Genomic DNA, 25,399 nt, shown 5'->3' on the forward strand with positions numbered 1-25,399 from the left:
ATATTCAGCCATAACATTATGTACAGACCTTACAACATGGGAGTAAGATGGACTTTACCTTTTGGAATGAAACCTCTTTACAACCATGTTATATAGTGACACCATAAAATACCGTTACAACTGCCATGAGGAAAAGTATGCATTGGAACAGTTATTTTGAGTAAGTTCACTATTTTTTTGCACAATTTGCTATTTTTCTTGGTTCTGGGGAGGGGGCACTTAAAAACGGGTGTCGTATGTGTGCAAGGGTCTCTTTTTTACACCCTCGAAAGTTTGGGCTGGAAATTGGTAAAAATAGTATCTCAAAGGGTCAATTTTCATACTTTGGCTCAGAAATAACCGTTACCTCAAAGACAGTTTAAAATGTAACAAAAACTCAATAAAGAATTTGAAGTTGTTTTTAAACACCCATGTTAATTTTAATTTCATTCTCAATACAAGGGACGGTTTCAATTTAATGTAAAGTTAGTTATTTCTTTTTTAACTCCCTTTAACATTTTTTAAAGCGATCACGTGACAAAGTGACAAATTTTGTTCTTCAAAACAAGAATGTGAAAAAAGAACATTATATAGAAAATATACATAGCGTGAAAATATTTTGGAAAAACTTTCCAACCCCTTTAGTACAAACTGTTTCTATAACAGAACAGTCAAAATATATAATGACTAGTTGAGTTTTTCTTTCACACATTTTTTGTGAATATATTCTTTGTTTTTCTCTCCATTTTTTTTAATTAACCTCCATCTTTTTCTCCATTTTTAAAAACCATCACTGTATGAAGTCCTTAGTTTGAAACTTTGAAATATCACTAGAATAAAAATGGAAGGAATCTTTGTTGGGTTAGAGAAAAAATATATGTTTTCTATTGCTAGTGTCACGGTTTTTCGGTTGTTGCACTCTTATTTGGGACAAATTAGTTTTGAATTAAAAAGAAGAAAATCCTTTTTCAACTATACATTTGCTGGTCTAGGAAATTTAACTGTTGAATTGTATAGCATATCGGTTTTGGTTTTGGCTGTGCTTTTTTTATAACCGTCAAATTACTTGGTTTATTACTGTTTGATGCAGTGGAGGTCTTCTTTCAGCTTTAATATACCAGCTGGGACAACGTTGTTTCAACGTCCATATAACGTTAGATAAACCATGGATAAACATTGAACCATGATCTCGCAACTGATCATCCATTCTGTGCAGAAAGCGCTCTTCTCTGAAGGAATGAGGTGAGAGTAATGGCTTTCTTAAGGAGCTACTGTATGGCCTTCAGAGTGAATACATGCAACACGTGGAGTAATCAGGGTCTGCTCGGAGAGACATTCGTGTTACAATAGAAATATGTTCTTATAAAATTTTAATGGTCTTTTTGATACGTTTAATCTGATTAAAAAGAATTTTTTAATCGATTCTTTGATAAAAAGAATAAAGGAACAAGGTCTTTTAGGTTGATTTGTTTGATTCTTTATAATTTATATCAATGGATGAGATTAAGCATTTTTGATTAATTAACTGAGATGATGCTGGTTTTTCTAAAAAGAAGTTTAGATGTTTTAGTTAATCTTTGTGGGGAGAACTACTGGTTGAACTGGTTTGAATAATTTCAAGCTACAAAAAAGCCATCGCCATAAATGAAAATTGAATTATCTGATTTTGTGTTGGTCATTCTTTGTTCATGTATATGGATTTCTCTCTGTAGTATATTATCTTTTTCATTTTTTTCAATATCCGTCTGGTTGATCTGTTGATTGTGTTCCATTAGTTATGCCCCTCTGTCCCTGACCGACATTTTGACATTTGAACGGTTTCATCTCCATCGTTAAATTTTGAAAATAAAAATCGATGGGTATACTATTATCGTCATTTTTCAAAGTTGAGAGAGGCAAAAAGGAACTGCGACCATTTCTAATTTGTTTGGAAATTTTTTTTTCATTCTGAATGTTTTCAGGAGCTCCAAATAAAGATTAGGAGGAGAAAGGATCCTTTTCAAAAATCCTTTGAGTATACTTTTTTTTATAAGAACAAATTATATAAGAACATAAGGCTTCGATGGCCAAAATGTTAAGAACAAGTTAAGAACATTTTAATGCTTTTCGGACTCTAAAACACCCGATTTTTTAAGAAAATGGACAAAAATACTAAAAAATGGGCGCAAATAAGAACATGTTAGGAACATTTTTAGCCTTAAAACTCAAAAAGTTTCGAAGGCTTCAAAAATTTTCAATGTTCTTATAAAAAAAAACGTGTACCCTTATCAAAGGTCCTTTGAAGCTCAAGTTTTAAATGTTTGTTTTGATTTTAAGCGGTGAGATATGATGTCTTAATGTCTGAAGCGGTTTTTGACGTCTTACTTTAATCTTATCGTCTCACCTTTTTATCCAGCTTGAAAGATATCGCTGTGACATTTACCTGGTTCGAAATACGTTTTTGGAGAGAAAAAATGATCGAAATTTTATGGAATAATACAGTCAAACCTCAATAATTCGTTAAAACTTTCGAGGATTTCAAAGTGTCTTGTCGTCTGCTGTTTATAAGAGGATTCAATTGAAGACAACTTTTAAAACACCATGTCACGACCATGTCTTATGAACCATTGGTATTGTTTCGTTTTGCTTTGAGAACGCTCTAGATATTCGATTCTCGTTGCCTGCTTTAAATTTTGAAAATGTGTGACCGTAAATGGAACTCCAATATTCAGTCATTTCAGTGAAAGGTAACCTGATAACAGATGTTCGTAATTTTCTTAAGCGCACGGTAAACCTCTAAAGGCGCTTGAAAATTATACATCTGAGGAAAATAGTCCTCCGCGGAAAATTTTACAACAAGAATCTTGTTGTGCGCCAGAAAGTCAAAAACTGATATGGCGCCCTATTCATAAACACAATCACGCAACTTTGTTGCCATCCCCAGTCCTTTTAGACGAACGCGGTCCTTACGATTTCGAGATTGCATATTCGTCAGATTGTATTGTTTTCACACATCCCTTTAGAGCTTCAGCGTGGTGTGCAGAAAACAACCACAATCTGATCTCAGGTTAGAGAAAGGGGGTAAATGATGTTAAGCTCGTTTTTGACTAACCTAGGAGCGCTGGCAAAAGCGGCAGTTCAATCGAGCATATCCCAATCGTGGTTGACAATTTCTCGGAATGGCCCTATTGGTATTGATGTACCATTCTCTGGTTTAGTAGAGAGACTATTCCCCAGCTTTTCTTTTCTTTTTTCAAATTATACTGTGCGTACTGTCTAAATGACCTCTACTCAAGGAGAAAAAAATAATTGATCGAATTAATTTCAACATTCAAGAGGCAAAATATGTTCACCGAGAAACAAATATTTAGCAAGATTCGGGAATATACGTTTTTCGTATACGATATTACCCTCACTTATTTTTAAGTCAGTGATAATTGGAAAAATAAATATACTCTTTTTTTCTCCCTGGATAGTTCTTTCCGAAAAGGAAATTTCTTATTAAAATTGAGGCTTATTACGCAACCATTTTGATTTCCTTGAAATGTTGAATTTTTTTGTCTTGATTGCTCTCTGTTAGTTTGTATTGTTTAGACCTGACGAAGACCTGCACCAAGCAGGTCGAAATATTGTTTACACGAAAAATATATACAGAATGACCATTAAAATGTTATATAAATTATAATCTACATTCGTATCAAAGTATGACACTAAAGGCAATGCTCTCTGTGTTGTGATATTTGTGATGGAAAAATTTAAGTAGGGTTATTGTAAAGCTCAGGAGCGTAAACAGTATCATTTTTTTGCTGCCTTACTTTGTGAGAAATACAGATTAAATTTTCAAACTCCAAGTTGGAAGCTATTTACAAGATGATCTGCTTCAATTTTCTCTTCTTTTGCGTGATATGGTTTTCTTTTTCGTCATTTTTAGACAGCTTTTCAAAAAATGTTGGTGATTTGTATGATAGATAGATACCACGAAACATTGCGCTGTACATCATTTTTGAATACCTGACACTATAATCCATACTCTAGTATCACCGTACTCGATTTTCTTTGCATACCTTAAGGGAACTTATTTTCGCGGAACTTGTTTTCGCGTTTCAGGGGTACTAAATTGGCGCATTTTTCGGAAATAATTTTCCACGTTTTGCCGTAATTTGTTCATATTCAAATGGGTTTTTGAGGATTTTTATAAAAATTGTATTTCGCGGAACTAAATTTCGCATTAGACACCCAAAACGCGAAAATTAGTTCCGTAAAAATTAGCTCCCATAATAGTAGTGGTATTTTTGGACATTCACTTGCCAAGTGTCAGTGGGAATCGAAGGACTGGGGTAAAAAAGAAAACCAATTTTGTGTTCATTTTGATATATCGAAACGAAAACACATGTAATGAAGATTTTCCCTTTGGGAAAACACCTTACAAAAATTAATTTCCTTGTTTTTGCATCAAACTTTAATTTCTTTCAATTTTCAATAGAAATCTTATTCGTTCACCAATTTAGTTTTCACCCAAACATCGCACCTACAACGAACATGAATTTTACAATACTTTTTAGTGAAAATTTCTAATCCTTGCAAAAATGAGTGAAAATTATTTAGTCTAGGGACAACCTTCTTAATATTAAATAAAATGTATTGTGAAGGCGTTGAAATTATATCAAAACCTTTTAATTATAGTCTGCTGGAAAACATTATAACATTTCATGGGGGAAGAATTTTGGCCTATGGAGTTTTGTGCAGGTGGAATCAATTTGATTTTAGATGCTATATAAGTTTTTCTTTCAAAAGTCTCATATTGTAGAAAATAGTGAGGTTTTCAGAGTGAAATGTTTAGCTTTCTTGTATATTAACCTTGACACCAATCGTTCATAGTTTATGCTTGGGAAGCTAGGAAAATGAGGAATTTAGTCATAGACTTTTTCTCTTACTGTTAGGGATGATGAATTTAGCCTACATTCACCAATAGATCTGGGTGAACCGAAATTCTGACAAAGAATGTACGAGGCAGGAAGAGTTTTTAGGTTTTTAGTCTCAAGACTAAATCGGTTCATTAGACAATAGTAAGTAAGACTTTTTTTAGTCAACGAATCAAGATCTTTATTTTCGCCTTACACGTTTTTTATAAGGACATCCAAATTTTTTTTGAAGCCTTCGGATATTTTTAACCTTTAGTTTTAAGCCTAAAAATATGTTCTTAACCAGTTCTTATTGGACCTACCCCGGTGGAGGTCCTATAAATTAACCTCTGTTCGTTCGTTCGTCCGTTCGTCCGTTCGTCCGTTCGTCCGTTCGTTACTAGCTTTTCTCGGGATTGGCTCATTAGTTTTTCCTAATTTTTGGCACAAAGATGCAAAATGGTAATGCCCAAAATGTGACGGAGCCCGATTTTCGAAAAAAAATTCATTTCCGGCCGAAAATGCCGGAAATATGCCGGAAAAACCGGTTTTTTGGCATTTTCTCGAGATTTCATCATTAGTTTTTTCTGATTTTTTGCACAAACATGCGTATTAACAATGTCTAAAACATGGCCTAGTCCGATTTTTGAGAAAAATTCTATTCCGGCTGAAAATGCCGGAAATATCCCGGAAATCGCCGTTTTTGCAGATTTTCATCGGACTTTTTCCTTATATTTCGTTGTTGTTTTTTCACACAAAAACATTATTGATAGCAATGCCCACCATCAAGCATGGTTTAATTGTCAATAAAAGTGATTTTTGAAGCCGGAACTTTCTAAAAATCGCCGGAACGGAGCCGGGAACAGCCTATTTTTCGCCGGAAAAACGGTATTTTCTTGAATTTCTCGAGCTGTACTTTATATTTTTTCATGAAATTTTGCACACTGATGCAAAATGGCAATACCTAAAATATGACAGAGCCTGATTTTCAATTAACGTACTTTTCCGGCCGAAAATGCCGGAAATATGCCGGAAAAACCGGTTTTTTGGCATTTTCTCAAGATTTCATCATTAGTTTTTTCTGATTTTTTGCACAAAGATGCGTATTAGCAATGCCCAAAACTTGGCTGAGTCCGATTTTTGAGAAAAATCTTTACCGGTCTAAAATGCCGGAAATATACCGGAAATCGCCGTTTTTGCAGATTTTCATCAGACTTTTTCCTTATATTTCGTTGTTTTTTCACACAAAAACATTATTAATAGCAATGTCCACGATCAAGCATGATTCAATTGTCAATAAATCTGATTTTTGAAGCCGGAACTTTCTAAAAATCGCCGGAACAGCCGAAGCCGAGCCGATTTTCGCCGGAAAAAAAAACGGTATTTCTTGAATTTCTTGAGCTGTACTTTCTATTTTTTCATGAAATTTTGGACACTGATGCAAAATGTCAATACCTAAATTGTGACGAAGCCCGATTTTCGAAAAAAATTCATTTCCGGCCGAAAATGCCGGAAATATACCGGAAAAACTGTTTTTTTGGCATTTTCTCGAGATTTTATCATTAGTTTTTTCTGATTTTTTGCTCAAAGATGCGTATTAACAATGCCCAAAACATGGCCGAGACCGATTTTTGAGAAAATGGTCGAAAATGCCTGAAATATGCCGGAAATCGCCGTTTTTCTAGATTTTCATTGGACTTTTTCCTTATAATTGGTTGTTTTTTCATTCAAATCCTGTTTTTTCATTGAAAAACATTATTAATAGCAATGCCCACCATCAAGCATGTTTCAATTTTCAATAAAATTGATTTTTGAAGCCAGAACTATTTTAAAAGTCGCTGGAACAACCCATTTTCGCCGGAAAGACAGTATTTCTTGAATTTCTCGAGCTGTACTTTATATTTTTTTATGAAATTTTGCACACTGACGCAATATGACAATACCTAAAATGTGACGGAGCCCGATTTTCGAAAAACTTTTTTTTCCGGTCGAAAATGCCGGAAATATGCCGGAAAACCGGTTTTTTGACATTTTCTCGAATTTTTATTTTTAGTTTTTTCTGATTTTTTGCAGAAAGATGCGTATTCGCAATGCTCAAAACATGGCCGAGTTCGATTTTTGAGAAAATTTTTTTTCCGGTTGAAAATTCCGGAAATCGCCGTTTTTGCAGATTTTCATTGGATTCTTTCCTTATATTTTCTATGTTTTTCACACAAAAACATTATTGATAACAATGCTCACCATCAAGCATGATTCAATTGTCAATAAAACTGATTTTTGCGACCAGAACTTTCTATTTATTTTTTTCCCTACAACCCTTTCCTCTCCCCCTACCATCAATCAATGATGAATTTCTTGCGTTATGCTTTCTGACTGATTTTTTTTTCATTTTTCTCCTTGCATTGCTATCTAACTTTCATCATCAGGTAGGTCCATTCAGCATCTAGCTTGTTTTCACTCTTTTTAGAATAATTTTGTGCCGTTTTTTAAGAAATTGGACAATATTTAGGAGTCCATAAAGCTTAAATTGTTCTTAACTCGTTCTTAACATTTCGGCCATCAAAGCCTTATGTTCTTATATAGTTTGCTCTTATTGTATAAAAAATGTACCCCGTGTTGATTGGGTCCAAAATTGGAAACAAATGTATTTAGTGGATCTTACTCGCCCCAGGCAGGAGAATTTTGTCAAAGTTCTTCACGGTGTTTTCTGTGTTTGCTAGAAAATAGTTTTACTTGGTAATTCATAGCCAACTCAAATCAAAACACCTACTAAAATGACGTCATTATCTCAGTGGGTATCAGAACTGTCTCTATAGTTTTATTTGGAAGTGTAACGAACACTCAAATTGAAAAAAATCTAAATATTTGAGAAATGATGCTCTTTTTATGAACTACGCCTACCTACGCGTCTCTTTTAAAGAAATCTTTCATGTCCTTTTGATATCTCTCTTCCATTCCTTTTCAACCCCTTATTTCTTCATTTTCTTTATCTTCTATAATTTTTATTTTCTTTATCCTCTGCTCTGATTTATTATTTCGCTTGTGTGTGAGGATGCCTTCCTTTTTGAAATTCTGTTTCTTTTGACTTTATCCTTTTCCCCAAAATTTTTCATTCCCTTTTTTACGGCCTTTTTTAAAACACTCTGCATGTAAAAGCGTTCAGAAACACGCAAGGATACAGAGCTTTTCGTGACTCACAGATCTAAATAGGAAGATTTTACTTTGCGTATTTCTGACACAAAGGATTTTGAATTTTCAACCAATCAAATAATGGCATGCCATGTTCTGTGTCGGAATCATGCCTTTTTTATCGAAACCCCTTATGTCCTTAGCGAGAGTTATTTTCAAATACTTTTGCATGCATAAATTTTAAGTAACTTCATTTTACCTGAACTGTGGTTGAATTTTTAAAGGTTGGAGTATTTTTTAAGAGGTATCCTTATATTTCAAAATAATACATTGTTTTGGTATTTTTGACTTATGTTGTAAACGATGATATGGTAAATTTTTAATTCCCCCATAAGACGGTTATTTTCTATGCATTGCTTCTGTGGAATGTAAATCTTTGGGAAGAAAACCAGGAGGAGATAGAGGAACAGAAATAACAAAATACAGTCAGCTATTTCTCTGCGTGTTTATTTTCATTTGACTGCTAAATTATGTCTTAAATTGCAGGATCGTCACCGTCATAATTTTATCGAGTGATTTGCATAAGTAGATTATAACTTTGATGACGTAATAAATAGATGGAAGTTAGTCGTCTCGAATATCATCATCTCTCCTATATTATACTTATGGTAGGTTATAATGTTTATTTTATAAACTTTGATATTCACGTACATTTTGTCAAGTCATATCTCCTCTATTTTACTGATGAAGTTGTTTAATGTGTCTGTTTGTCCCTGTTATGTTGTCTCTTGATTTGGTTGAAATTCGTGTGTTGCGTATAAAGGTATATTATTACAACCCCCTTCTCACAGATCCGGTAGGATTCTTTCAGCCAGTGGGGATTAAAATAACGGAGTGAAACTCAATGGGGATTGAATTTCTCATATTTTTTATGGCTTGGGATTTCAATTTTTTTGTTTTTAAGTCGCAAAATTCAGTGGAGGTGGGAAAAAATAGCGTAATATTTTGCAGCAAGGATTGGTTTATTTGATTATTTTCAGTGGGGACAAAAAATGAATGATAATTTTCCACCGGGGACGATATTTTGAACGAGAAGGGTTCCAGTGGGTCTGTGAGATGAGGGTGTACTTTGGTAGAAATTGTTTAAAAATGACCAAAGTATTCTTTCACTCTTTTTAATAAGCACAATGACGCTCAAAAATGCCGAAAAATAATTTTAGAACAAAATGTTGAGCCTGAAATTGCTGAATTTTTAAAGGCCGAGGTTAGGAATTGAAAATTGGCTAAGAAACCTTAACTTTTACCTGAACAAATAAAAGCTGGGCAAGAACAACTTGAAGTTCAAAGAGTATTTTGGTCGATTTTCCTAAGAAATTGTGTGTTTTAGAGTTCGTAAAGCCTTAAAATGTTCTTAACTTGTTCTTAAGATTTTGGCCATCTTAGCCTTATGTTCTTATATTATATTATACGTGTATTTAAAAAAAGTTAAGTTTCCCATTTCCCATAGATATTTATCCTCTGGATTTTACTATGACTGAAAGGTTTATACATTAAAATTTCTCAGCGTGCCTGTCATAATAAAATAAATCTGGTTCAAGTTGAACATAACTATTTTCAATACATACTATATCAAAAGCTTCTGTTTTAGCTTTTACAGTGTTATAAGAACATACCACTTTGACTTAAATCCAAAGTGTTCAACTTTCTTTAGCGAATTTCATCCAGGTAGAAAACTGAAACTGGACTGAAACAGTCTGTATAAGCTACACAATTGAACTACCTTCTAAGAAAAGAAGCCCTAAACTAAAATATCAACCTTAAAATAATATACTCATAAATCTTGGTTAAAAGATTTTCTGTTTCTTACCCAAAAATGTGTGGGCTTATGATCACATACCTTAAAAATAATGTATTGACGCCATTCTATGCTTATCAATACCACTCTTATAATATTTTTCTCATAAAGTACACGTTCATTTTTTTATAAGAATATCCAAAGTTTTTGAAGCCCTCATACGTTCGTAATTTTTTGAGTTTTAAGGCTAAATGCGTTCTTAAAATGTTCTTAGTGTTTTTGTGCATTTTCCATGAAATTGGGTGTTTTAGAGTCCAAAAAGCCTATAAAATGTTCTTAACTTGTTCCTAATATTTTGGTCAGCGAAACCTTTATATTCTTATGTAGTTTGTTCTTATGAAAAATGTGTAATACACATTTGAGAAAGTTTGTAATAGGGATTAGAGAGATAAAAGTTTGACATTCCTTAATTTGTTGAGTTTGTCACTACTTGCTTGCTACGACTACTATATCGTAATTTAGAGGATGAGAAAAAAATAGTTTGTTTTTAATGGTTGGTCTGAACGAAAATATTCAGTTTCATTTATTTAAAAAGTTTTGTTGCCTTACTGATTCTTTAGACAATAGTTTTTTTCAAGCTTCTTCACTATGCGTTTTGTAATGAAATTTTTTTGTGTCTGGCTAAATGTTGGTTGATGTGTTTATAATAATGGGTGGCACCCCTGATAATTGATCCAAGTTTATTACGATCAATTCTATAATATTTAGCAGTAAACAGTGGTTTTCATGTTTTTTGATGTAAAACCTCCATAATCAACTTCAATGGTTGTATTGAGGCTTTCTGGATCTTATCAATCATCGAAGTTGGGTGGGAGACTTAGGGAACTAATAAGCATAGCTTGGAGTTGTCTTTGAGGCTAACTGCCAAAATATTACAGAGCTGATTGAAGCTAGTACAAAATGTAGTTGTAATAAATACACCTGTTTCAAATGACCCATTTGGAGCTATTTAGCCATTGCTAGATAAAATATGGGCGATGATGATTTTACTGGGCTGAGATTCTTCACTTTCTATTTTTAAAGCTTAAAGAAACAGAGAGGATTCTTCGAATGTTCATCGTATTTTTCTTACCGATCGAGGTCGATTATGCAATAAGAAGAATTTAAATATTTTAATATCAGAACCCAGCGTATAAGAACATTTATAGGCTGAAATTTTTGGAACAAATTAAGAGCATTGTAAGAACATGACCAGCCTGAAAATTGAAGAGCATCCGAATTCATAAGAAACGTTCGTAATTGAAGTAATAATTTTTCTTAGACTGTAAATTAGAGCACATTTGTTCGACTTTTAAGCCAATTTTTATAGCCCTATTTAATTTGTATCTAATAACAAGATTCGCACAAATGCGACTAAATATTTCCCCCTTACACTTGCAGATGGACTCATTGAGTTTAAAGCCCGAAGGGCTAGAGTTCAATCTCTAACCTTTCTCAGGCAAGAAAAAGTGAAGCCTTAAAAGTGCGCCGTACTTCAGTAACTTTCGAATTATTTATTATTTAAAGGTCTGATTGTAGCAGTTTAAGATTTTGAAAAAAATACTCGACCCCAGGCCCAAAAATCAAAATTTTCAAAAAAGAAATATGGTTTGTCTCTTAGCCAATCAGATTGCTTATATTTTTCAAGTTCAGGAAAGGAAAACAAAATTGGAGTTATGGAGCCAAAAAAGGGGAACATTCAATACCTTATTGGAACTAATTTTCGCGGGAACTAATTTTCGCGGTCGAAAAAAAATATCTGAAAAATTGCATTTCGCGGGTTCTAATTTTCGCGGTTTTTTCCTTTCTGGAATTTTCGCGGGTTTTAATTTTCGCGGTTTTGCCCTTTTCTGGACAAATTTCTTCCATTTTCCTAGGGATTTTTCAAATTTTTCGATAAAATTGGAAAAAATTGTATTTCGCGGGAATTAATTTTCGCGGTTTTCAACTCTCAAAAATTTTCGCGGGATCAAATTTTCGCGATTTTGACGAAAAACCGCGAAAAACGCTAAAATTAAAACCCGCGAAAATTAGTTCCAATAAGGTATATGGAGGTTTTTTTATATGAGTTTATTAGGAGATTTTCATGCTGCCAACGAATTTGTTCGAGTTAAGGAGACGTTCGAGTAATAGAGGTTTGAGTTATGGAGACTCTACTGTATTTAAAAAAGTAAGCTCATCTCCAGGATAAGATGATAAAAACTTCGGGCATTACGATACGCTTATAAAAAAGTGTAGGCTAAAAAAATAGAAAAAAGGGCTCGGTACTGAAAGGGTTAACAGCATACACTCTTTTTTTATAAGAACAATCAGGCTTAGACTGAAACAATAGGTCTATTATTCTAGACAATAGAAAAAATAAGAACAAGCTTAGGCTTAACTCAAATTTCATGGTTCTTATAAAGAAAGAGCGTAACGAGGGTTCATAACAAGAAAATGTCAAAGTGAGGAACGTTGCATATTATTGTAGTCATGTGTTTTAAAAATTACACTGAATGTAAACCTCAGATTAAGCACAAAATGTATATTAATATATATAAGTGAACAAAAAAGTAAAATCAACACAGTTTGTTTTTTACGATATTTTGTTCTATTTTCAGAACTTCATCAGGTATAATACTGCACAAGCGTTAACACATTTTTAAATGCTACAAAAATCAGTGATGCGTAAAAAAGGCGAGAAATAAAAAATTCATATTACATTAATATATATATGTATATAATAATATATATATGTATATAATGTATATTAAAAAATGTATAACAAAAGAACACGTTGCATATTATTGTAGTCATGTGTTTTAAAAATTACACTGAATGTAAACCTCAGATTAAGCACAAAATGTATATTAATATATATATGTATATAATGTATATTAAAAAATGTATAACAAAAGAACAGTAAAGCTATGTTTGTTAAAAATCAAGGAAAGCAGCACAAATGGTATAGGCCAAATCAGCAGTTTTTATTGGAATCATAAAGGCAAAGGTCAAACAATTGCATTGTGACCGTTTTGTCATTTTTTTGGCAATGACTTCTTAGAAGAGATGCTTTATTCTATCGACCTCTTTGTCAAGAATATATGTCAACCTGAAATATCGGACAATAGTTGTTCTATCGACTTCTTTTATTTGTCGAGAATGTAAATCAATCTGCTCAAGCAGACAAGGTTTATATTTTTGTTTTATTTTTGCCGTGTACGAAATATCGGACAATAGTTTTTCTATCGACTTCTTTGTCGAGAGTGTAAATAATCAATCTGCTCAACAAGCAGACAAGGTTTGTTTTATCGACCTCTTTGTCGAGAATAAATCAATCTGCTCAAGCAGACAAGGTTTATATTTTTGCCGTGTACCTCTTTAGTGATCAAGCACTGTTGTTTACTCACACTGTTGGTGATCAATGCTTCCTTAATCACCAGCACACTGTATGGCACTTTTAGGAAAAAAAAAAAAGAAAAAAGAATATTGCATCCAAAAATTTCAAAAATCCTTAGGAAAAAGATCCCTGAAAGTCACTTTTAAAGCTGTCTGACTGTCTGAATAATAACCAGAGAGAAAGTTTCCAATTCCGTCGAGTTGACAACCAAAACAGTCCAGAACATGCACCACATGGTGAGTTAAATTTCCTCAATAAAAATCGCACATTGATAGACCTTTTTTTAATGAGGCCACCCTGTTGAATAATTATGTAGTCCAGCAAAAAAAAACAATGATATAGCCATGCATAATTATTATAATATGCATGAAACAGTAATTATGCATGGCTGTATCATTGTTTTTATGCTGGACTACATAATTATTCAACAGGGTTTACCTCTTTAAAAAAAGGTCTATTAATCCTGACTAAAGGTTTTACACTATAGACAAGAGTTCCGCCTCACTGCACAAATCGATCGGGAGAGGCGTGGGCGTTATTAAAGGGGCAATCCGCCACCACATAACACGGTTTGTTATTGTTTTTCTAAAACTTGATTACTTTTAGGGTGCATAGGGGAATTTCCAGTTGAGGCGGAGTGATCGAGATAAAAATATCACGTGACTTTTGACGGGAAAAAAATCAAATCAAACTTATGTGGTGGAAGGCACAAAAAATTATCTTCCTTTCTCAGAAAAAAGCTATCATTTTGTTTCAGCTGAAGGTAACCTGATAACAGCTGTTCATAATTTTCTTACGTGCATGGTAAACCTCTGAAGGCACTTGAAAATTATACATCTGAGGAAAATAGTCCTCCCGCGGAAAATTTCACAACAAGAATCTTGTTGTGCGCCAGAAAGTCAAAAACTGATACGGCGCCCTATTCATAAACACAATCACGCGACTTTATTGTCATCCCCAGTCCTTATAGACGAACGCGACGCATTTTCGTCAGATCGTATGTTTTCACCCAGTGGGTTCGACTGACAATTCCTGCATTAAAAGCCAAATGCAATATGTTTATTAAATACAAGCTCACAGTATCTCTAGTCAGAGAAAACAATCACACATTCAAAAGTGTCTTTAGTCAGGAAAACAACCAAAACACGTACCAAAACAATCACAAAAGTTTAGAAAATCCACAAAACCTCTGACCTCATGAATGTAAGAACCAAGAATTAAAGACTTTGTTTTGGGGTCACTCGGTAAACAAATCTCATATAACTTGTTCCAGAGACATTGTCCATATAAGAGTTTGTATTTCAAAGCAAAAATATTTCTCGTACTGCCCATTTTTCTCATCAATTCTTCAACTTGAACCAGTTTCACATCTCAATAGAATGTTAATACCATTTTGCCAATCATTTAATGTCCAAAGTTATGGGGATGTAGCGTTTTCTTCATGTCAAGCAAATGTCTCTGAAATCTTTAAGTTGGTTGGTTTGGTATTCGGAAGAGGTAATCCATGGATATCTTTGTACTCAATGATGAAAAACTCTTGAAATTACTGATGATTACAGTTGAAGTGTTAGCCTCACATTTCATGTAATTATTGGTCGCCAATTAGATGAAAATTGTATGTTTTTTGTTCGTCAGAAAAGAGTTATAACTTTTAAAAAGCCAAGAGTGAATTTTCGTCCATCTTGTATTTTGATCTGAATTATTCGTGTCTTGATTACTCAAAAACATACGCGTAACATCAAGGTAAATCCGTGCGATTTTGTCTGAATAACTAAGGCAAATGAAAACAAAAACAAACTTCGCAATGTGGTGGCGGATTGCCGCCCCCTTTAAGGGCGCAAAAAGGGCGTAAGTAGCCAAGGATCGGAGAAATGCCTTTTTAACTAATATTTCCCCTTATAGCGGGGAAATATTCAATAATCAATTTAAATCAGTTCATAAGGACATTTTTAGGCTCAAAATTATCAAAAAAAATAAGCTCATCGAAGCTTTTCAATTTTTAATCAATCTAAAAAGACATTGAATTAAAAAAAACGTGTAGGTTGGGTTAAATTGATTGTTTCAACTCGTCGAGTATAGTATTAAATGATATGGTAAAATATTTTTGTTGTATTTTTGCCAGTGCTCACAATCCTTTAAAATGTGTGACTTGGGAGCTTGTTTATCAAATTTATAATTAGTATATAACATTACTAAATATAGATTTTCAGATATTTTAAATAAAAACCTTTGAGCTGATTACTTTCTAAGCATTGATTTGACCTTATAAAGACGCCTGGGAAAATAATTAATCTGAGAGCTTACTTCAATCAATGCCAGCACTTAACTATAAGAATATTTTAAAGTTTAAATTATTTTAATCTCGAACTTCAAATAGTTTTCAGTCTTTAAAAACAGTTTTGACAATTACACTCATGGGCTGCATGTCACTAGTCCGACACATTCTAGTCCGACAGTAAAATAGTCGGAATAATAGAAGGAATAATAGAAGTCTTTTTTTCCGACGTCACTTTTGTCTGAAAACCAAAGATTTTTGAGTGTTGAATGTTGAATAAGGGTTTTTCACTGAGATAATATTAATAAAAGTTTATTTTGGCAGCATTTTAACATAATTAGAAATAAAGGACCAATCAAATTTGCGTAAAGATAATTTATAGCAAAAATAATGCACTGTCTTTTTGCATGCTATAAGGGTAAATCGCAAACTTCAAGTTAACTTTTTCTAAAAAAATCGCTAAAGATGACGGGTGAAAGATAGCTAAATCGAAAACTTGTGAACGAAAATAAATTCCGAGTTAGCTAACTCGAAAACTTGTGAACGAAAATTAAATTCCGAGTTAGCTAACTCGAAAAAAGGTTTTGTGAAAAAGAAATTCGAGTTAATCTTAACTCGAAAATCCTTTTTTGAAAATGAAAAATCGAGTTAGAGTCGAGTGACGTCATAATTTGCACTTTTATAACCTCATAATTTAGCTAACTCGAAAATTCCTAACTCGAAGATTCCGGGCCTCAAAAATGCTCGAAAAATGGTGAAAATAAGAACATGTTAAGAACATTTTTAGGCTTAAAACTCAAAAAGTTAAGAATGTCCGAAGGCTTGAAAAATTTTGGATGTTCTTCTTAAAAAAACGTGTTTTAAGGCTGCAAAAATCTTTGAGTGGTTTAGTCCATGCTTGCCACCTTTTTTTAAAAAAGATCGAAACTGTCTATAATGTATTTTTTGGATTGAGGTACTTTAATGGGATAAACTTTCGCGGGGATTAAATTTCGCGGATTTCGCGGATTTGGGTGTCATCCGCGAAAATCCGCGAAATTAAGTCCCAATGCGCAATGGAAATTTGGAAGGGCCTCGTCCGCGAAATATTTCTAAACAAAACTCAAAATATATCAAATAAATACTATTTGAATAGTTACTTACGTCAAAGAGGCGCAAATAATGTGTATTTCAATAACTAAAATGCATGATTTGATAGTGAAAGTCACAAAATCGTGAAAATATTGCCACTTAATAGTGCCACCCGCGAAATTAAGTCCCCGCGAAATTTTTGAATTTCGTGGATAGGCCCAACCGCGAAATTTAATCCCCGCGAAAGTTTATCCCATTAAAGTATCCAATGTCAGTTTGGGACAGACGATCAATATTTATTCTTTGTGAAGTTTCTGTTCTTAACTTCTGTTCCTATGGAAAATCAAGCTCATTGATTGTCGTGAAGGGGAGGTAGGATGAAATGTTGGAGATCAATAGGATAGGATAATTATTTATACATACTAATTAAAACTCCTCTTTAATTGCTTTCTCTTAGCGTCGATTCGATGTTCATTATGTAAAGAGTTTTAGAAAAATTGTTATTTTTTTAGCTCTAATGATGTGCGGTATGTGCTTTTTTATTTCGTTGATTTGTTTTTGTTTTGATCTTATTTTGTTTTTGAGTATTGGGAGCTTTCATTTACTGATGATGGCACTCGGATGAGGCCGAAACATTTTTTTAAAGATTTGAGTTTACAAAAAAACAAGAATGAGGCTTCTGTGTTTGAATTTTCTTTTAAAAACCTTCAGCGGGATCAACTTATATGAATGACAATGGTCTTTTCCAGGCAATTTTGATTTCCATTTTGAAAGAGTTTGTACATTCACAATAATTATTGGAGACAGGAAAATTCTTTCATTTCTATTACCGATATCATCTTGCACAAGACGGACATTAAAGGAAACTACATGTTTTTTTTTTATATAAGCAAGTGTATGCCCCTTGGTCAGACTCGTGTATGCTTACGTTCTCAAAGCATCCAGGCATAGGTTATGCTTATTATATGCTTATGAATCATGCTTATGATTTACCTCGAGCCAAGTTTTTAGTGAAATTTCAGAAATTTTGTAAAAATTAGTTCAGATTTTGGGAGCAGTGGAATGTAGGAAACCGTGGAAAGTCTTTTTTTTTTTACTTGACCTTTACCAAACCTTTTTAAACAGATAAAAATGACAACCTGGAAAATATTTCAGGCTGACATTTATGCTTATGTTATGTTTAGGAATTCTGCAAATCTGAGCCTTCATATGCTTATAAGCGTTATGCTTATAAAAAAAAAACATGTATATACATTGATACATAATTGTGTATCCTTGTAAGATTAAAACATTATCCGACTTCTAAAAAAGTTACTACATAAATTAAGCGGTTCGTGACTTTGTGACTAACTATTTCTGAAGATTTCTTGTTTATATCACAATTAAAACTTTTCAATCATTCAAAAGCTAATGTTGGAGAAAATAGTACAAACAAGAGAAGATTTATAAAAAAGCTAGTATAAAATACTCTCTGTAATTCGAATCTTTCTCTAATTCGAAGAAGATTCTCTGTCCCTTGAAAATCGAATAAGAGAGAGCCAACTGTTATAATATGACACTTCATTAGCATTTCTATAAAATGCAGACAGACTTGCACAATTTTTTTGTCACATAAATTTACTTTGCTTTCAATTTTTAGCTTTACTTTTACTTTTGTCACATAAATTAAATTTGCTTTCAATTTTTAGCTTTGCTTATACTTTTGTTATTGACTAAAGTGATTGAATGTGAATTTGAACAGTTCTAAGAGATTTTAACATAAGTCAAGTAAATATATATATGCAATTCTGCAAAGTAAGCAATGTTTTAGGAAAATGGTTTCATGGTAAGGGGATCTCACAGGCCCCCACAGAAAGTTACTTTTAGAATCAGACTTTCAACTTTATTAATCCTTTTTTTTTTAGAAAATAAATCATAATATTGGACAATATTGTGGCTGGTCCACAGATATAATCGAGAAAAAAAAAACACAAAGAAAAATGCTATTAACTTGAACAAAAATCATATCCAAATACTAACTACACACTATACCAAAACTTGAAATCGTAAATCCAAGATGGCGGGTGGTAACAGTGGAAGCAGCGGAGCGGACGCCGTCTCAATCACTATTCTTATCCTTCTAATGTTCATATCATGTGTTCTGATTGGATACGTCTCACTATTCTTATATACACGTTATAAGAAGAACAAAGACGAACATTATCCGGGTATTGAGTTTTTCCAGAGCTCTTGGTTAGACGGAGAACGTAAACCATTGATACCAGGGAGTGTACACACCAGGACTGTTCAACCAATGATGTCTGACTCTGATGACCCTATTGAAGAAGTAAGTCATTTCGTTTTACATGTTCGTATTGGACTTTCCCATTAAAAATCCATACAGGGGGTGGACGAACTTTTTCAACTTAAAAAGATTCTTGGCAATGCGTGGATATCCCATGGGAAATGGCAAAATTTTCAAAGAAACCCTTGGAAAAATTCTTTTAATACCTTAAAATGACGGTGGGCGAACTAAAATCTTTTTATAAAGTCTTTTACCCCCTGGAAATTTTAGAAAAACTTTTTACCCCCTGGAAAAAAAACTGGAAATTTTTCTCGGATTACTCCCTGGAAATGTTCGTCCACACCCCTATATGATATAGACTTGATAGCCCATTCAATATGTTTTAACAGAAGTGTTGTTTCTTTAACCATAGACTTGAGTCGTTTACGTTGCATGGTATTCTCGAACCTCTATATCTCGAATGTCTCCTTAACTCGAACAAGTTTTATGTTACCTTCAGTTAATAATGCCTTTATAAACCTTACTACATAACATGGCTGTTTTTTCAATACTCATGCATTCACGTAACCAAATAAGACTATTTGCGCATTCACGCACACCGCTGGGGGCCCAATTGAAGACAACCATTACTAATACTTTGGAATAGCACTTACTTATGGAACGAATTCCTTAAATTATTTCTTTCGATTTTTTACGTCCAGCACGACACGACTGGCAGCGATGAAGCAGACTTTAAGGAACGTGATTTTTCGAAACTTGGACGAATTATCTTTGTGATGAGATATCATAAGAAAAGGTTAGATTATTGGTATTTACTATTGATGTTGAGTGAGTTGCACTAGAACGGTTGGCAGACGATATCATCCACCAGGATGCAAGTGAAATTTTTCAATCTGCGGACCTAGACGGGGGTTCGGTTATTATCAGTTAGGGTTAGGGTTGGAGCTCGAGAGTCACAATATAAGGCCGAAGGCCTTCTTAGGGGCATCCGTACCCTGTGACCTAACTTAGGATCCCGTAGGGATCCTTGTAGGGGCACCGGTAGGGCTGGGAGCTTTCTTAATAAAGGTCTGTAAATTACACGCTATAAGTATTTGTGAATGACAACTTTCTGCCGTGTCTCGTTGACGCAAGCGGTTAGGCGTTGGGTTTGTAAACCAAGGTTGCTTGCATTTGGTGGTTCGAGCCGGGGTCGGAGACCAATTTCACCGGTACGGTCAAATTTCAGAAAAATACTTAGAAAACAGTTAGAAACACTAGAGGAAGTCAGAAAATCAGGATAGAAGATAGGAAAGTAGAAAATAGGGGGAAAATAAGAGAGGATGCATCCTGGTGGATGATATCGTTTGCCAACTCAAGAATACAATTGTTAAACATTTTGCGTCTTGTGGCGTTTAAAGTTGTATTAGACCTAGATAGTAAAAATAACGTCAAACAGCGCTATATCGCTAGGGTACAACCTAAATTAGATCTAGAGCTCTCGGTGCGAGCACCACTTTCAAAAAAAACTTCAGACAAAATATTTTGCTTGGCTGGATTGAGAGACTGCCTCCGAGGGGCTATATAAACCTCAGTGGTCTTGATACGTGAAGGGAACTAAGATTTTCCACGGAAATTAGTTCTTATAGTTTAAGGTAGCTTTGGAGCGTGCTGTGTACTAGATATGATGATGATCTGGAAACTATTGAATGTTTATTGCTAATTTTGAATATTATTTCAGGTATACATGCCTATATTATTGGAACTAATTTTTGCGGTCGAAAAAAAATATCCGAAAAATTGCATTTAGTTTATCTCTTGTGAATAAATGATGTCAAAAAGCTTAAAAGCTAGATAATATGTGTCTCATTGTTTACCTTCTCTACAATAGGGAAGAACTGATGGTCCGCTTAGTTCAAATCGAAGGTTTACCTGTTTCACAAGAATTGTATAGTCCGCATTCCGCTTATGTTGATGTGCAATTAAAATATACAGGCTCTCCTAACTTGATCAATCAAGAAGTTCAAAAACCACCACGGCTTGATATCTGCTTGCAACAGGTATTTTAACTTAAAGGGATAATCAGATGGTTTGTAATATTTGGCATGAGGGATCCTTCCATTGTCCTGATCAAAATCTCAAACCTAAGTCGAGATATTTAAGTTACAAGTTTCTGGCTTTTAGGATGAAAACAATAGAATTTCAACGTAAGAACCGTGTAAGAACCCATTTTCAAAAATTTCGATAATTTTGGTATCTCGATTTTGGAAAATTACAGAAGGTTTCTGTAATCTAAATATCTCAAACCTTCTGACTATTATGCCTTTAAAAATCTAGTACATAGTGTATCACGGGCAGATTGGGATCACATCCCGGTTAGTCCTAAATCACTCCTGCCTAAAACTTCATCTCAAAGAAAACTACACTGGTATTTCTTCCCTGGTGTAGAATATACAAAAATCGTTAAATTAAATCAAAAAATTCTGAAAAGGATAAAAAATGATTTTTTAAGTCCCTACTTTTAGTACCAATGTATTAAAGGATACCATAGATTTTTGTCTGGATACCACCTCTTTGGCATTTTCGTACCTCATCATGCTAAAAGGATTTTTTTGGGTATACAACTGCGTCACCAAATGACATGATGTCTGAGATTATAGTACCGACCCCCTACTGCAGATTCTACAGATTCATATTCAATCGATCAGATTTATAACTAAATAATTTCTTGATATTCTTTTTTATTGAAGGTGTATTATTTCATTATTTCAACTCAACAAATGATGTCACATTCTTTGGAGTTTCAAATCAACACGTTCGATGACCATTACAGAAGATATGTGTCTGGTGAGTTACTACTGTCCCATTCTGATCTGCTAGTCTAGAATGGAGTACTTAATTCGTGACGCGTGTTGGTTGACATTGCTTGTTTTTCCAGTCAACACTCGGTGGAAGGAACATCAGATACACCCTAATATTGGGCTATTCCAGAAATAGTCTTGCCTCTATGATGAGGAGGTGACGTCCAGGGTGGTCTTGAAAATAAAAAATTTCAGGGGGTCTAATTTTTCGAGTGTAAAAATCCAGGGTGGTCAGAAAAATGATGTGGAAGTCAAGGATGGTCAAAAAATGAGAAATAAAATCTAAGGGGGTCCTAAAAAGTTAAGAAAAATCCAGGGGGGTGACCATATCAACTCACTGGGTAAAATTTCGGTATAACAAGATAAACAACATATTCTGTGATAACGTTTTCTTTTCAGGAATGGTGGAGGTCAATCTATGTGAAGAACTTGGAGACGATATTTTAACTGGCAATGAAGTAGTTTTTGTTAAAGAAATACTGGAACCATTCAGAGTAGGTCAACTTTTAGTGCTCGTGTTTGCCTAATGCTGCTAGCATAAACATCCGATAATTATGTGTCTCTGGCCTGAATGTTATCAACATTTATGATCTGCTTTTGCGGTACTGTTTTTTCTCTCTATACCTCTCCACCTCTCCATAGTGCTCAAATTTCTTCAGGGTCAAGAAATTAATTTTCAGTCTCAAAAATCAGTAGGATGAAGAATCTGTGATCGAGATTGTTTTGTAAAACCTGTCTGAAGCAAAAATCTGAAACTGAAAACAACATTTAAGACAACCTTGAAATTTACCTTTACCGAACTAATTTTCGCTTTTTTCCCGGTTTCCCAGCAAACCGCGAAAAATAGAATCTGCGAATTACAAATTTTGGTCATTTTTTTATTTAAAAAATTGAACATCACTAGGATATGAAAGAGTCCAAAATAGAATAAGCGTGCGAGGGTTATTTCCCGCTAAAATTAGTTCCCTTAAAGTAATTAAATCATTATTTATGTCTCCTTAGTTCTCTGGTTCACCACCAGACAACGAAGAGCATGATGACGGGGATGATTTTGTGTCTGCAGTATCGGATGTGACGAATGAACGTGAAAAAGAAATATACCATAATAATCAACACGATGATATCCCGCCCAATGAACCTATTGGTAAGTCAGCAATAATTGGTGAAGAGTTTCTTAAACAGAACAAATTATGGATAGTATTTACATTGTACGTTCGTTGAATCTAGATTTAAAACATTTAGAATACAGTGGAGTCTCAATAACTCAAACACGCACGGGGAACGCAAATTCGTTTTCAAAAGTTTAGCAAATTCGTTAAGGAAATTTCGGGATATGGAGTAAGGTTTATAAGGCATTGTTAACTGATGGGACTACAAAACTTGTTCGAGTTAACCCTTAGACCACGAGGGACGCGTATATGCGTCCAAAGCAAGCCAAAATACTGAGTCTCAGACTTGAGGCCATAGCTCCTGACCACTTGATTTAAAGAGGCATAGACATAAACCGAATGCTTTTAGAAAAAATATATAAATAGCTTTCCAATGGTACCAAAACCATCTTCTAAATCAAAAGCTACAAGTTTTTATGGGCATATTTAGAACAATTTCAAATTATTCAAAAAAACAGCGCGCACAAAGGGTTAAGGAAACATTCAAATTATAGAGATTCGAATTAAATAGACTCCACTCCACCATGAATTATTTTTTCAAATGTATCCTTGTATACTTAGGGTATGTTTCTTGCACAAATATAAAAAGTAGCTTGTACGAATATAAAACAGAACTCGGTCGGCTGACCGCTAACACAAGCTTCTGGAACGTTTAATCGTGTTTCTTAGATGTTTGAAACAGAGATGTAATGAGGGGTCAGCATATTGACATTACACCCCTGTGTCACAGACCTGCTTGGAGCCCAGCCCCATTGGAAAATTTGTCCAAAGTTTTGTCCCCGGTGGAAAAAATACCATATAAATTTTAGCCTCACTTTGAAATTGACTCCAAAACCATCCCCATTGAAACTTTCGAGCTGAGAAACAATAGAATTTCAATCCCCATTGGGATTTCGATAGAAAATTTTCATCCCCACTGAGAACAAAAATTCCAACGGGGCTGTGAGACAGGGGTGTACATTCTTAAGCCTAGAAATCTCTTACGGAGATATAAACTCGCTGACTCCAGGCTCGTAAGTTGTTTATTAATCCCAGTCTTTTCCTTGATTCCCATAGGTGATGCTATCCCACAAACAGCTGAAGAAAGATCTGTCTCTTCGTCACTAGCCTCAAGTCATGAATCACTAGCCTCAAATATGTCTTGGGAACCTGAAGTCTCGACTGATCTTCTCTCTACAAGCATGAATTCGTTATACTATAGATGCACGAGTGAAATGGATTTGACTACACTGAACCCTTTGACCAGTGATAAAAGATCACACAGTGTTGGTTATTTACCGACTTACGAATGGACTGTTACTGATATACCCATTGATGACGAAGAACCACAAACGGCTGAGGAAAATGTGGACGAAAAAGATGCAACAAAAACTTCTAATACAGACTATTATAAAATTTATGATGACGATCAACTATCTGATAATGAGAATCAAGCGAACCATCAACCACCGCCCGAATCGTTTTACACCCTGGTCCCTGTCACACCCTTACACCCAAAGAAATTTGATCTATTGAATAAAATTGAGACAATCTCTGATTCGGGGATTCATATTTCAAATAATAGTACTGCAGCTGCTTCTACTCGTAAAGTAGCCATTAAGAAACAGTCGAAATTAAAGAAACAAAAAGTTGGACGAACACTTTCGATTAACCGTCGACATGATACGTTAATGAAAAGTAAAAGACTGGGCCGAAACTCTTCCCCACCTCTCGAGAGATCGTCATCATGGCCGAGACTTGTTCCGGATGAGGATACAAGTACCGAAGCATCTCCGGTTCATTTACCGAAAGTAAAAACGAAAAAGGAAACTGAAGTTTGATTGGTTCAATTTTCTATGAAGGATGATGATGAGTTGTATTGAGTGGTCTAGCCATTTTAGAGTCCGGTTACTTATCTAATCGCCGCCATCTTGTCTGTTTTTTTCGATTGGTTCAAGAAAATCGCAGATCGTAGTTGAATCCGATTTCAATGCGCACCGAAATGTAATCTGATTTCCTGATCTAAATATCTGCAGTAGTGAATAAATTTCCAGCGGTTTAAAGCAAACACAAACGAAAGAAGGAAGGAGGTCATCAATTCAGCAGGGTACACGTATTTTTATAAGGACATCCATATTTTTTTTGAAGCCTTCGGATGTTCTTAACTTTTTGAGTTTTAAAGCTAAAAATGTTCTTATCATGTTCTTATTTTGACCATTTAGTGAATATTTTTGTGCATTTTCCTAAGAAATAGGATGTTTTTGAGTCCACAAAGCCTTGAAATCTTCATGTTCTTAACATTTTGGCCAGCGAAGCCTTATATTCTTATATAGTTTGTTCTTATAAAAAAAACCACTCGGTATTATTGAATTGGGTCTGACACAGATAGAGTTTAAAACCTTTTAATTTTGATAATGTGTTTTATAGTAATTTTATGTAGTAATAAAGATGTGAAATTCTATCCTTTAAAAACCTTATATTATTTTATAATCCTAAGTTCGAAGAAATTATTTAATTTTCCAGAAATTTATTTTTCATTATTTTTTTGTAGAAAAATTTGAAGAACGTAAAATTCGGAAA

The 25,399-nt window shown here is 34.1% G+C and overlaps 1 protein-coding gene across 1 annotated transcript; it reads left to right on the forward strand.

Annotated features, from left to right (window-relative positions):
* The first annotated feature begins 28 nt into the window (after nt 1-28).
* On the forward strand, nt 29-25,399 carry LOC136814140 (uncharacterized). The gene is made up of 8 exons (XM_067070655.1): nt 29-160; nt 18,452-18,873; nt 19,533-19,627; nt 20,702-20,870; nt 21,561-21,657; nt 22,071-22,165; nt 22,674-22,815; nt 23,897-25,399. Exons 2-8 carry the CDS (start codon nt 18,604-18,606, stop codon nt 24,658-24,660), a joined length of 1,632 nt encoding a protein of 543 aa, XP_066926756.1. The 5' UTR covers nt 29-160; nt 18,452-18,603; the 3' UTR covers nt 24,661-25,399.

The sequence above is a fragment of the Clytia hemisphaerica genome, unplaced genomic scaffold (assembly GCF_902728285.1).
Source record: "Clytia hemisphaerica strain Z4C2 unplaced genomic scaffold, Clytia hemisphaerica genome assembly, whole genome shotgun sequence".
Classification (NCBI taxonomy): Eukaryota; Metazoa; Cnidaria; class Hydrozoa; order Leptothecata; family Clytiidae; genus Clytia; species Clytia hemisphaerica.

Excerpts from the sequence above, each read along its gene's own strand:
- LOC136814140 (XM_067070655.1), top strand. The coding sequence starts at position 18,604 with ATGGCGGGTGGTAACAGTGGAAGCAGCGGAGCGGACGCCGTCTCAATC. Across the intron at positions 19,628-20,701 it reads ATGAGATATCATAAGAAAAG|GGAAGAACTGATGGTCCGCT; the intron begins GTTAGATTATTG and ends TCTCTACAATAG. Across the intron at positions 22,816-23,896 it reads CCCGCCCAATGAACCTATTG|GTGATGCTATCCCACAAACA; the intron begins GTAAGTCAGCAA and ends TGATTCCCATAG.